General features: G+C 43.7%; 1 protein-coding gene across 1 annotated transcript; it reads right to left on the reverse strand.

The window, feature by feature from the left end:
* Window positions 1-1,969: 1,969 nt before the first annotated feature.
* On the reverse strand, window positions 1,970-10,490 carry e2f7 (E2F transcription factor 7). Its single transcript, XM_005742676.2, has 13 exons — window positions 10,151-10,490; window positions 9,582-9,686; window positions 8,836-9,144; window positions 8,481-8,640; window positions 8,063-8,302; window positions 7,300-7,455; window positions 7,057-7,200; window positions 6,747-6,917; window positions 6,495-6,579; window positions 4,397-4,721; window positions 3,745-3,904; window positions 3,108-3,475; window positions 1,970-2,542 (listed from the first exon to the last, which is right to left on the reverse strand). The coding sequence occupies exons 2-13, from the start codon at window positions 9,684-9,686 to the stop codon at window positions 2,387-2,389; spliced, it is 2,379 nt and encodes a 792-aa protein (XP_005742733.1). The 5' UTR covers window positions 10,151-10,490; the 3' UTR covers window positions 1,970-2,386.
* Between the last annotated feature and the right edge of the window lie 2,001 nt (window positions 10,491-12,491).

Genomic DNA, 12,491 nt, shown 5'->3' on the forward strand with positions numbered 1-12,491 from the left:
TTAAATGCCAATTTCTTGCTTTTCCCTCTGTTTCCGGTGTTTTTGGTCAAAGCAGACACTTGGCTAAACTGTCTGTCTATTTAAAGTTAATTGTTCCATCTGCTGAGTTTTAGTGTCATAAATGCCTCACAGGGGCCAAAGAGATCCATCGAGCGCTCCCTCGGCTCACTTTTACTGCTGATATAAAAAGGCTTTGATAGCTACATGTTTGTATCCACAGATGGTATGTTTTCTAATTGCTACGCACTCAGCCCGATCTGACCCTGAGATCACACTTGATGTGTTAAATGTGTTGTCCAGCATTGAAACTCCAATTCATCGCAGATAAGAATCGAAACGCCAGGTTTTTTTTTTCCTACATGTGCAGCCTGAATGTTAATAGTCTGTACTGCCTCTGCTAGACATGTGAACCATTACATATATTTGGCTTTATCATACTGATTATCACATGGATCATATGTGACTGTTTAATACACAAATCAGTACAGTTTGCACCAACAGGAGTTGTGTTACAGATGAAGCGTCATCTGTCTACACTAGCATCACTTGTTTCCATCTGCTGGGCCATTATGAATTTGAATTATTAGTGGCATCTGCACATTCCCAAATTGGTAAACTGAAGCCATCTGTAATTGTATTAACATTGGGATTCTTGTGTTTGTTTACAATCAAAAGGGGCAGGAAATAAACTAAGCGTTTAAATCATTTTTTTCTTCTTTGACATCCTCACGATAAAATGGAGCTGTTAGAAATACAGACAAAGACTGTAAAGCTGGTCTGAATCATTTATTTTGTTTCAAGTCACACAGAAATGTTTGGCTCTGAACTACATCGTGTGTGCAGAGTTACAATGAAAGAACAGCAATGAGTTTCCAGCTGTTGCAGCTCCTAAAAGAACCGTGCAATAACCATTATTTTTAAAATCAGGACAAAGAAACACTGTAAATGACACTATGGATAAGTCATTAAAAATATTGACATAAACGACACACCCACTGGTTAGAGTGGATTATCTGTACAGCCTTTGGCGTGACATAGCTAAGCTCTCCTGAATAACTCCTACTATTAGGTTGTCTGGGCCTCGTTCACTGACAACCTGAGAAAATCTGTTTTGAGGCAACAACGATGTTCTCTTAGCAACATGCCCCGTTAACTAAGGCACTAGTTTCCCCGTATAAACAAAGGAGGAAAAACACTTTACAGTACTCTGATACTTTTCCCAATCCAACTGTAGCACAGTCACTAGTATTCAAGTACCTGAGAGAATTGCCACATTGTCTTTCAGCACTCAGTAACAGTGGTTACACATAAGAATGCACATAGCACCAGCCGGGTACGTCTTCCTGACGAGAACACGAAACCACCCGTAAGCATCGAGAAATATAACAACTGTTCCTTCAGATACTTGTCTGGCTGTAAACGTTTAAGGCTTTAGTGATCATTTTCTTAATGTCTAGAATGGAAGGATTGTCCAACCACCGTCATTGTAAACCGGCGTTCAGCAGCTCACACGTGTCCTTTTACACCTGTTTTCGTGTATCTAAATCTGAATGGGCCGATTACTACAAAATTACGGGTACATTCTTCAAATACTTAGTGCTAAAAACTTAATGTTTCATTACAGACCCTGTAATCGACATATTTTCACTAAGATATAAATAGCAACTGGGCTACAACAAAGGGTGAAGAATTAGCAAGGGTGTAACGATTACAAAGCAAAACTCGAAACAGTGATCGAATCATCGGCGATGCCGTGTTGCATGCCCGGTTTCCTGTGCTGTGATCCTCATGCAGAGAAGTTAATGCCTGAAGTGTGGCAGTGTGGTGAAAGCTGTAACATTAAAAGACTGTTTCTGTTTTTGTCCCCTTTAAAATAATATTATGTATGCATGTATGCATGCATGCATGTATGTATGCATGCATGTATGTATGCATGTATGTATGCATGCATGTATGCATGTATGTATGAATGTATGTATGAAAAGCATAAAATGAAATGTGCTTTTGGATAATCGTTACAGCCCTTGTAAATAGGTAGCTTGATCATTCTAGGAGGAAACATAAAATGCAGCTGTGACCGGCTCCCATCACAGGAGGGCACTGTTGCATTGGTAATACTGCCTTACTCTTAAACCTAACCTTGAGGACGTCTCGATAGTTTTGAGTGTCTGATTTCACAGTGTGACACCCCTTTAATAAAACTCAGTCAATTAGCAAAATATGAGACTCTCCAGGATTTACAAGAAAACATTCGATACTCTTGGAAAGTTCTTAATTTATCTTTAGAAACATAGCACCAAAGGTTTAAAACCATATTCTTTGTTTCATTTTCGGTTCACCGCCCTCAATTTTTAAGACTGTGCGTTCAACACAAGCTCCCGTCTCTTCAGCTGGTTGGATGGTGGCCAATGTCGAGTCTCCTCTGTGCTGATCCCCTTTTTCGGACAGCTGGCGCAGCACTGACTACACTTCCCAGAGTGCCCGGGGTCTGAAAGAAAGCCTTTGAAGAAGATGCTGGGGTTTCCTTGGGCGTATGTGGAGTCTGTAAAGAGACAGAATGCATTTAGGGAACATTTAGACAACCCAACGCATAAACAGCAGCCACTGCCAGCAGTAGATGCAAGCTCACTTGCTGAAAGGTCAGTGGAAGTCAGTAGACTGAATATTATCTAAGAAAATGGGTGGGTAGACGTAACTCTACACACTGAAAGTGAGAGTGGGATTAATGCATCATTACAACGTGGTCATTAACTTGTCCTATTGTTTATAACGTCGCGTGAATTTGCTGCCCAGTAACTCTATCAGAGCTAAACCAGCATCACTACACTGGTCTTTGCAGGCAGTAAAGTTCATTCCCATTTAACAAGCTGGAGATTAATCAGTCTTAACTGCTGTGACACAAAGTGTCCAGATGAGTAAATGAGGGTAAACCTTCCACAAAACAGATGCTGCACTTGCTCTCGTGTCAAGCTGTGTTGTGACATTTTCCAGTGCCTGATACGAGAAAGGTCATGTTTCATTATGAAGGCTAATTACATTGATGTATTTTAGGGCAGACAGCTGTGTGTGAGAGAGAGCAGGGTTACAGCAGTACAGTCAGTTCTTACCAGTGGTTCTGGCGTGTTGATGCTGATGGTCTGTCGTGGTCTCGAGGGAGAATGTGGCGTGCCAGCTGACGACCTGTAAAGCCCGCTCTGTTCTGGAGTGGACGGCGGTGGAACCGGCACCACACTATACGGCGCCCCCCCCACCATGAAGTGGGCAGGTGACATCATGGCAGGCAGACCAAAGCTCAGTTTTGTGTGAGCATCAGAGCCTTGCTGCTGTAGACTGCCGGCCACCAGGGGGTAATGGGAGAGGGCAGCAGATGGTACCAGGACATAGGGCAGTGCCAAGGTGGGAACACTGCTGGGAGGAAGTGCTAGACTGGCCGCTGGTTGTCCAGCTGAGAGCAGGAAGTTGAGGCCATTTAATCCTAGAAAAGAGGACAGGAGACCGATTAAAAGGTTTGAAGGATTTCTTTTTCTTTCTTTTTTTTTTTTTTTTTACAAAGCAAAGATAAATAAAATTCAGTTCCCAAATCCTGGGAATAAAGCGCTCTGGATTTCCAGCACTGAAAGGACCTGCTGCAGGGAATATTCTCAGTAAAAGAGTGAAAGGGTGCAAATCATAGTGGCCCTCTCTACTATCACAGCAAATCATAGTTAACATCTTGCTCTGCGCGCTGCTAAAACAGTGCATTACCTGCATTGTTGGGGACATAAAGGTAGTGCGACGGCTGAGCGTGCTCACTGCTGGTGTTGCCACCCCCACTCTCGCCGATCACCTGCTCTCTGCAGAGGCCTGCTGCTGCTGCACCAGCTTGCGAGCACTCTGCTGTTTCCCTGCAAGCTTCAGCTCGAGTCTGGAAAGAGCAGGAATGACATCTGATGTTACAGCCTTATGATCTGCATTTGTTACAGTCCTTAAAACTCAGACTATAACACGTCTCCCCTTCTAGTAACAAAGTCAAGTCATGTTCCTGGCTTACGGTTTATTTTCTCAGGCAACCTTTTAAAAAGACCAACCTAGCATGTGACACCGAACCATCCAGTTACTTTGATTTTATGTATCCTGATTAACTGCACCAGGTTTTCAAATGATCAATTATCTTATACTCTACTGAGATGAGAAGTCTTTAATTACACCACACAAGACTTTTCCTGATCAGTGAGCATGGCACATTTTCCATTTTCAGTTTAACTGTCTGCCGTGGTGAATTACTAACAGGATTTTCTGACTGTCAGAATTACGGCACCGAACCGAATAATTAGCTCGGAGTTAGTTTTTAACTGGAACAAGAATAGCAATTAGCAGCAGAAATTAAAATCCACATCGCCACAGAATACCATCTCACCTTTTCACATTTCTCTAACGCAGAATTTCCCTTCTTTTTAAGTACCATCTCCTCCTCCTCTCTTTCTTCCTTCTTCCTCTTCGTTGCCTCCAACCTGGGTGAGGTGTGACCTTCAAGCATCTGGTTTGGCGTTTCTGGCGGTCTGTACAGCATGACCACGGAGGGTTGGGACAGGCTGGGCAAGTAGGCCAAGCAATGGGAAGACGGGGAAGCAACAAAGAGGTGCTCCGGGTGGGGGAGTGGTGCCAGAAGGGTGGAGGACGGGGAAAGGGCAGTACTGCTGTTGTGCATGAGCCGAGTCTGCGGTGGTGTGCCGGGTCGGTTGCTGAAAAGGGGGGGGGAAAGAAAAGTAAGCTATATTTCTCCTGCTACTTGTAGACTGAGTTTTTGCCAAGAATCTGATTGAGAAACATTTGTTTATGACTACAAGCATTAGATACTGCAGTGTTCGACTAAAGTGGAACACTGCTTCTCAAGCCTTAGCTTCTAAACATTTTGACCAAATTGTTCCTGATACAGAGGAACCACAGAAAGTTAAGTCACAAATCAGTCTCTTGCACATGTCAGTAGCCCCTATCTATCTCAGATAGCAGGCTTACATGTGCTTCCAAGGATATTTAAAAGTAGAATGGCTCCTTCTCTTGAATCAGTGAGACAGACACGTCTCTCCTTTTAAGATTAGGCTTAAAACTTTCCTTTTAGATAAAGCATATAGTTAAGCTGGATCAGGTAACCCCGATTCAGGTTACCTGATCCTGGTCACTAAGGGAGGATTCCTCCCTTAGTGACCCTGCAATAGGCCTAGGCTGCTGTGGGCTTCCCATGATGCACTGATGTGTATTATGGGAAGCCCATGGGAAGATGTGTTGGTTATGATCAATGTGTTTTGTTTTGGTCCCATCTTCCTGCCATCACCCTCAAGTGCTCACAGCGGTTGGCTGCCCCTCGCTGGTTCTGCTGGTTTCTTCTTGTTAAAAGGGAGTTTTTCCTTCCCACTGTCACCATGAGCTTGCTCAAAGTGGGTTGTCTGACTATTGGGGTTTCTCTCCATTATTGTGAGGTCTTTACCGATATTAAGCGCCTTGAGCCAACTGTTCTGATTTGACGCTATATAAATAAAAGTAGCTTAAATTGAAGGTGAAGGCATATTTGTAATGGAGCATGAGCTTTACGCACATGACTAGATATTTGAAGTTAAAGGGTAAAGTGTGCAGGATGCAGACATAACAAGGTGAAATAAAGTTTTTTTCTTAAAACTTTGCTCTCGCATCAGAACACTTTTTTTGTTAAATAGCATAACATTACAGGGTCCTGGCCAAAACAAAGCCTCCAGTGGCAATGAGTGAGTAAATGACAAATAAGCAGGTTTCAGCAAACTGTACAAACTGTGCAGTTTTTTTAAGCACAAGCTTTATGGTTCTGAATCCTGCTTTCCATGGTTTGAAATGCAGGTAAAAAAATTCCTGACCTGATCAAAAGGTTACTGTGTTAGTTCTGGGTCTGTGTGCCCCTACAATATCTCAGCTGAAACGCAGACTTGAAACTGGCCACAGGCATAAACTTCTAGCTCTCATCCTGTGGGCTACCACTGCCCCCGGTGCACTTTTGCCTAACTTCATTTTTAAAATATTCCTTTTCAACACACACTTCCATGTCTTATTATCTTACTCCCCCACAAAACACTTAACAGCCACAGCCTTGAGGCAGCTGTGGTTTGGCCACGAGTAGTTTAGTTAATAATAGGAAACAACATGAACTACTGTGTACTCCATGTATGCCGCCAACTTATACACTCATAGGAGACAAAAAGTATTAATGTCCACAGAGTCAGCTCCTGTTACATGTAGCCTTGAGCGAAACACATCAGCCAAATCAAACACTGGCACTGAATGTAAAACATAACGAATAAGAGAAGGTTGCAAAATAGACACTCTGTAAGGGAGAGGGCAGCATCTTTTAACCTGACAACAGAGAGGACTTTGAATGTGTCATGTATAAAAAACTCAAACAAAAAACTTTTGGTTTAATAGTAACACTTCAGATGGAGAAAGCTGATCTTTGAGATGACCCAAGTATCTGTGTGTTAGCGTTTACTCACTCAGCATTACTTCCAAACTGCAGCTGACACGCTGCACTGTTGCTTGTAGTCCTTCTGGAATAATCCACAGGCTGGTTTTGCAGGGCTGCAGCATAGAGACAACAAACAGACAGGATATTGAAAAAGCTCTATGCTGTTCCGCTGAGTCAAAGCGCACGACTTGCAGATTTTAAAAGAAGGCTCGGGGACGCTTGGCCGTCTCCCGCCACCCGATTGGAAACAAACAACTCCCCCAAAAATAAAATCTCTTACCGGTTACTTCACGTCTCGGGCTGCTGGGTGCGGAGCTGACCTGCCGCTGGACTGCAACAGATGTTGGCGTGATGCTGAAGGAGGCATGACGTGCCATTTTTGCTTTTCTGAGCTCCTGTCCTGGCTGTGCAGACTCAGATGAAGCGATGGCTGCTACATTCAAAGTGTTTCCTACAGGTAGATGGATGACGACTGATTTAGGGTAAGAGCAATGATGACAAACGCAGTTCTTAGATTGACAAAGGTCTGGACTGTCTTATATTTTCAAGTTACTCTAGCAGAGTTCACTAAAGTCATCTTTAACTCTCACCAGCATTCACAGAGCTGCTGAATTCAACCGGGCCGAGCCACTTGAAGGCCGGCTTTCTGCCCCTCTCCTCTCTGACATGAACCTTCTTTATGAGGCTGAGGCTGGTCAGCACGTTGGCAATATCATACAGACGCCGCACCTTAGCTGGAGATCACACAGACACAGTGTTTAGTTTGGTGAAATACTGTTTCCTGGAATCTATACACGTCACTATACACGTTGCAGCACTTCTGGATTTCTTACTTTTGTACTTGCTGTGACTTGATGAGTCCTGACTCTCCTCGATGAGGACCTTTGCTGCTGCATCCAGGGTAACAGTCTGAGTTTTGGACACCAGGAAAAGCATGACAAACTTCTGGCTCATGATGCGCAGAGATTTGTCTTTCCTGTTGCTACCGGCTGCAAAGACAAGCAGAAGAAACGGACAGTGTAAAAAGCTACTGCTTTCTTAATTAGCAGTGAAAATCAGCCCACTAAAAACCAGTGAATCGTATGTTTAATTACATTTTATTCATTAATAACAGGCACCAAAACTCCAAACAGAAATTCAAAGTACTTGTCAACATAAACTTGTTTCTTCTGTACAACCTCAGTCTGAATGAAAACATTTCAGAGACGGGAAATCAAACCTGAAACCTCAGTACAACTTTTACAAACTAGATCTTTATTAGAATCCAGCCACATTATAAGTCTGCAAACGTACAACCTCTTAATGACAAGCTGTGAGCAGACAGAGGCAGCGTCGCTACGGTAACCAGGCTTGAATCCATTCCTGTGGGTTTAAGGCCTTATTCAGCTTTAGTGTTAAGCATTTGCCCGTGAAAATAAGCCTACACCTAAACTGTTACATGCAGGCAACTGAAGTGATACTTAGTCTAATGAAGACTACGGTTAACGTCTAATCTTTATTTGGAGCCAATATGGAAGAAAAGGCACACTCTCCTTATAGTGTTCATTTTAAACACTCAAAACTCTTCATCTCCAGTCTTATTTTTCAGTTTATTACCGCTTCCAGCATCTCCTTCCCCCCCGTCATCCTCTCGGCCCGGTCCGGTCTCCCTGGCCTCGTTGGCCTGCTCCATCTGGAGGTGGTAGCCCTGCTGTCGGCCCTCACGCTGCAGCTCCTCCAGGGTGGCTTCCAGCCGCTGACGACCGTACCAGGTGTAGCTGTTTTTGGCTATCCGCCCCACAATCGTCAGGGACTCCAACACATTCACGATGTCGTAGATCCGCCGCCGTTCCACCCCTGACAGGATTACAGCAACATTTCTCTAAAACATGTGCACGATTTGAGCAGCAGTCATTCCCAAATTCAATAGCAGTGTTTTCCTGGCCCCATGAAGAGTTTACAGTGAGACAAATTGTAGTCATCTCCTTCCCCTGTGTCCAACTGCTGCTGCTGCTCTCAAATTACTGGTTCTTACCCAGATTGGCTGCCACTTCATCCAGCGAGATCCAGATGGGGCTGTGAAGCGGTGGGTAATCAGGATAAAGGGCAAGGAACTTCTGGCAAAGCAGACCCAGACTTTTCTGCTTTCTGCTCGGCTTTTTCTCTGCATCGTCCTCTTCATCAGCGGCTTCAAACTGGACAGAGATCAATGCCGTTGTCTTTTGGATTAGTCAACCAATCCAACAATCCACAGCTTAAATGACTAGTCTTTAAACAGGACTTCAATAAAATATATTTTTCGGAGAATATTAATTTAAGCTACAACACAATAAATCCAATCTGTGTTAAAATGTCCTTTTAAAACAACAAACAAAAACAAAACACCACACCTGACAAGAATCTTCCACCTCTGGATCCTCCACCACATTATCTGGGCTCGCTGGCTGGTCTTTATCATTCTCTATTGGTCTAAACAGCACCTTTTTCATCTCTCTGTCCCGGATGTCTGGGCTCGCCGCGCTGATCAGCATCTTCAGGTTAGCCGTTGGTGTCCAGGGTTCGGTCAGAGACGTGTGTTTGATGGGGGTAATGTGGGCGAGCTCAGAGGAAGCACCTTTTCTGTTGATCAGCAAAGTAGGAAGGGTGGACTCTGCAGATTTTAGCGGTGTTGATTTTCTCTTCTCTGCACACATGTTCTCCTGTGATGGAGACAGTTATGTGATCGAATTAGTGCAGGTTTGCCTTAATAAAGGCTCAAATATCCTCTCATACAGAATGAATTGCAAAGGGGTCATTTTATAGCAAAGAATGATGAAAGAAAAACATGTAATCCTGGTTGAATTTATTCATACCAACTCATCCACTATATAAACACACATCTCCAAAGATCCGAATAAGCCACCCATATGCTGAATCTGAGACCGGAGGCCTGCTCCTGAATCTGGAGGAATCAAGCAACCCTCAAGATCTTATTTAGCACTGTAGCCCACAGCCCTTGCTGCTGAAAGCCAAAAGCAATAAGCTCTCACGTGACTGAACACAGCGCTCTGATTGCGCTGATTTCAAAGCTTTCTTTCAGATGAATCTTATAAAACCTGCCTCACCTGATTTAAAGCAGGGTGCCACCTTAGCCTACCTTTTGTTCCCCGCGAGCCCCATCCTCCTCCTCCTCCTCCGGCCCCACCGTTGAACTCTTCCTTGGACTTGAGAGGTCTTTCAGTGCGAGGCATTGAACCTCCATCTGGGAAAAATGCGTTCCAAAGTAAAGACAAATATTGAGAATGGGAATTGTAAAGTTACACTTAAAAGTAAACCCAGATCCGTGGTCAGCTGAATTTGGCGCAAAGAGCATCGGCTAACTAGCCTTCATAAAGCTAACAGCGCTGCTCTTCCTCAACCCTGTAACTTTACAGCTGAAGTGCCGCATTAACTTTTTAGCTGACAGTAATAAATTTACAGCTACAGGTATTAATATACAACGTTAGTAGAATGTTATTTCTAAGTTGCAACACGAGTTGCGGCCGTACATTATTTTATGCAAATGGCTCCACAGCTTTAGCCGTTGCTGAGCCTGTGAATAGAGGTAAATGCGTTTCTGATGGATGTTATAAGTCAGTAAGACTTAGCATTAATTAGTTACCTAGCCAGGGACACTGTTATAGCTGTGTTGCAGAAACCCTCCGGAGGGAAATCACCACTCTTTACCTTCGCTGTTGAATGAATGAAATCGTCAAGTGTGGCTCTGCGTCCCCGTTTTACACACTTGCCAGGGCGCCGCTCCTTCAGACCGACATAGCAGTTTATTTCCCTCTTCAGAAAGAAGCAGGCAGTCCTTCTCAAATCCTTTCCTCAGACTCCTGTTCAGCTATACTACTCCTTGGAGAATCCAACATCACCCGCTCAAGCTTGTTTTCTGGCGCTCTCCTACAGCTGGGTCACTCAGCCAATCAGCGGTCAGCTGACTGACTCCGTCATACGGCTCCAGCCACTCAGTGCTATTGTACTCGGGTGCGCGCCTCGGATAATACCAATGAGGGACCGGACGTCCACGCCTCCAGATCTGTGTTGGCGGGGCAACCGGCGCGTTTATGTTCACGAAGATGGTCATAAGAAGATGTCTCACTCTAGTGATTTTATTTTCCTACATGGAACCTGAAGTTCTGGCTGATTAAATTTGAAGGTGTTTCATGTATTCTAAAAGTTTTTGTTAGGTTTTTAATTAAAAGAATTTACACGACTCGAAGTTTAGACAGCGAGTAAATTTGATGGGGAAAGTACAAAAGAACAACAACAACAATAATAATAAAAAGCCCAGCCTTCTCACTACAGTGCGGAAATTCGTGGGTACCCTGTGCTCATGGTTTGCGATTTCTTTAGTAAATATTTGGTAATACCTAAAATTTATTTAAAATAAAAACTCATTTATTTCAGAGCCTGTTCCTTTTAGGCATACTGTGAGTAGCCGACACTTGAGAGGTCAAGGAGTTACTTCTATAGACGATCTTTGTTTCTCAGCTGAGAAGTTTGGCTTGTCTGCGTCTTCTCCCACGGTCCTAGCAGCGGCAAGTAGAACTTTTTTTGCGCCTACAAAGGCGCTTTTAATATGTTCAGCTTAATCACTCCGGCGCTAGTCTCTGTGGACGGCTGTAATTAGCTGATTAGCTGCTGAAACAGACAGATGGGAGGCGGCGGAAGGGGGAGGAGCGCGAGTGGCGCTAACAGTACCTGGGCCATAGCGGGAAAAGCGGCGGTGGGAAAGTGGGCTCACTTTCTAGCAGCCGGGATCCCGCCCTGTATGCAAACTGGTATGCAAACTGGCAGAGGACGAGCTCTCAGTCACGAACCCCAAATGCTTGCATAATAGCCCCCAATACACACAGCATGCCGCCAGCTCCCAGTCAGATGTGAGCTACAGCAGAAAACGTGTAACCTCAAAGGTGTTTATCTCAAAGCGCAGGAAACGTGCCTGTATTTCAAGACTGTAGGGTTGCTAAATTTGAGTTATGTCTATCACAGAAAAGGTCAATGACAGTGGCTTGCAAATAATGACTGTAGCAGACTGCTTTTCTCAAGTTTGAAGAGATGAAGAGATAAAACAAATAATTTAATTACTAAACTACATGGTACATTTGGGGACAAAAATGTCGGTGTCCAATAATTTTGCTGGATTTCTAGTGCAGTGCAAGAATTTGTGCTTTTTATGCATCAATTTACAATTTGTTTTCTCGCTTTTTAAGGGAAAACATAAACCAGGTAACAATTCAAATGAATGTAACATATCGATCTCAGGCATTCTGTGGTTTCTCAAATAGTTGTTAGTTACTACTTTCACTGTCACTCACAGACAGCATGCTGTCACCAAAAAACAAAGAAGAAAATCTTGCTGTCATTCAAATTCACGTCATTCATGCATAAAAACTCGCTTTTCCTCCCCCGAGAGGCTCTAGGGCAGAGATTATATCTCTTGGGTTGGCTTGTTAACACACTGGTGTTCCCCCTAAAAAGCTGGATGAAGTGGCTGGGGAGAGAGAGGTCTGGGTGTTTCTGCTTAGACTGCTAACTCCTATCACAGGGACCTGGGTAAACTTCAGATAATGGACGGATGGATAGTTACTTGTGACAAAATGACTACTGCACACTCTGTTAATCATTTTCTTTGCAAAATGACACAACAATGATTACCTTTATTTATCCTGGTGCTACTCTGATAAACCTATTCCCTCATTTTGACTGTAGCACTGAATTGAAGGCCAACAGTAAAAAAAGCAACCAGTGTTTCTAACTGATCCAGTTGCATTCAAGCCTTTTGTTCTGCTGGTGTTTGGCTTGATTTGAGGTCAGCAAGTTCAGGCATGTTCTGTGGTGGTTGTTAATGCAATATAGTCAGAGAATTGTTTAAATTCAGTAAACGAAACAGCCCCACTCAGGACAGCATATACATTTACTATGGGAACACAGTAACCATTAGACTGAGAGTAAACAACAGGCTAGTGGTGGAGATTTCCTTTAAAGCTCAAAGGTAAAATCCATTCTGTCAGACTCCCTC

The sequence above is a fragment of the Pundamilia nyererei genome, unplaced genomic scaffold, assembly GCF_000239375.1.
Source record: "Pundamilia nyererei isolate P.nyererei 1_Seehausen unplaced genomic scaffold, PunNye1.0 scaffold00122, whole genome shotgun sequence".
Taxonomy (NCBI): Eukaryota; Metazoa; Chordata; class Actinopteri; order Cichliformes; family Cichlidae; genus Pundamilia; species Pundamilia nyererei.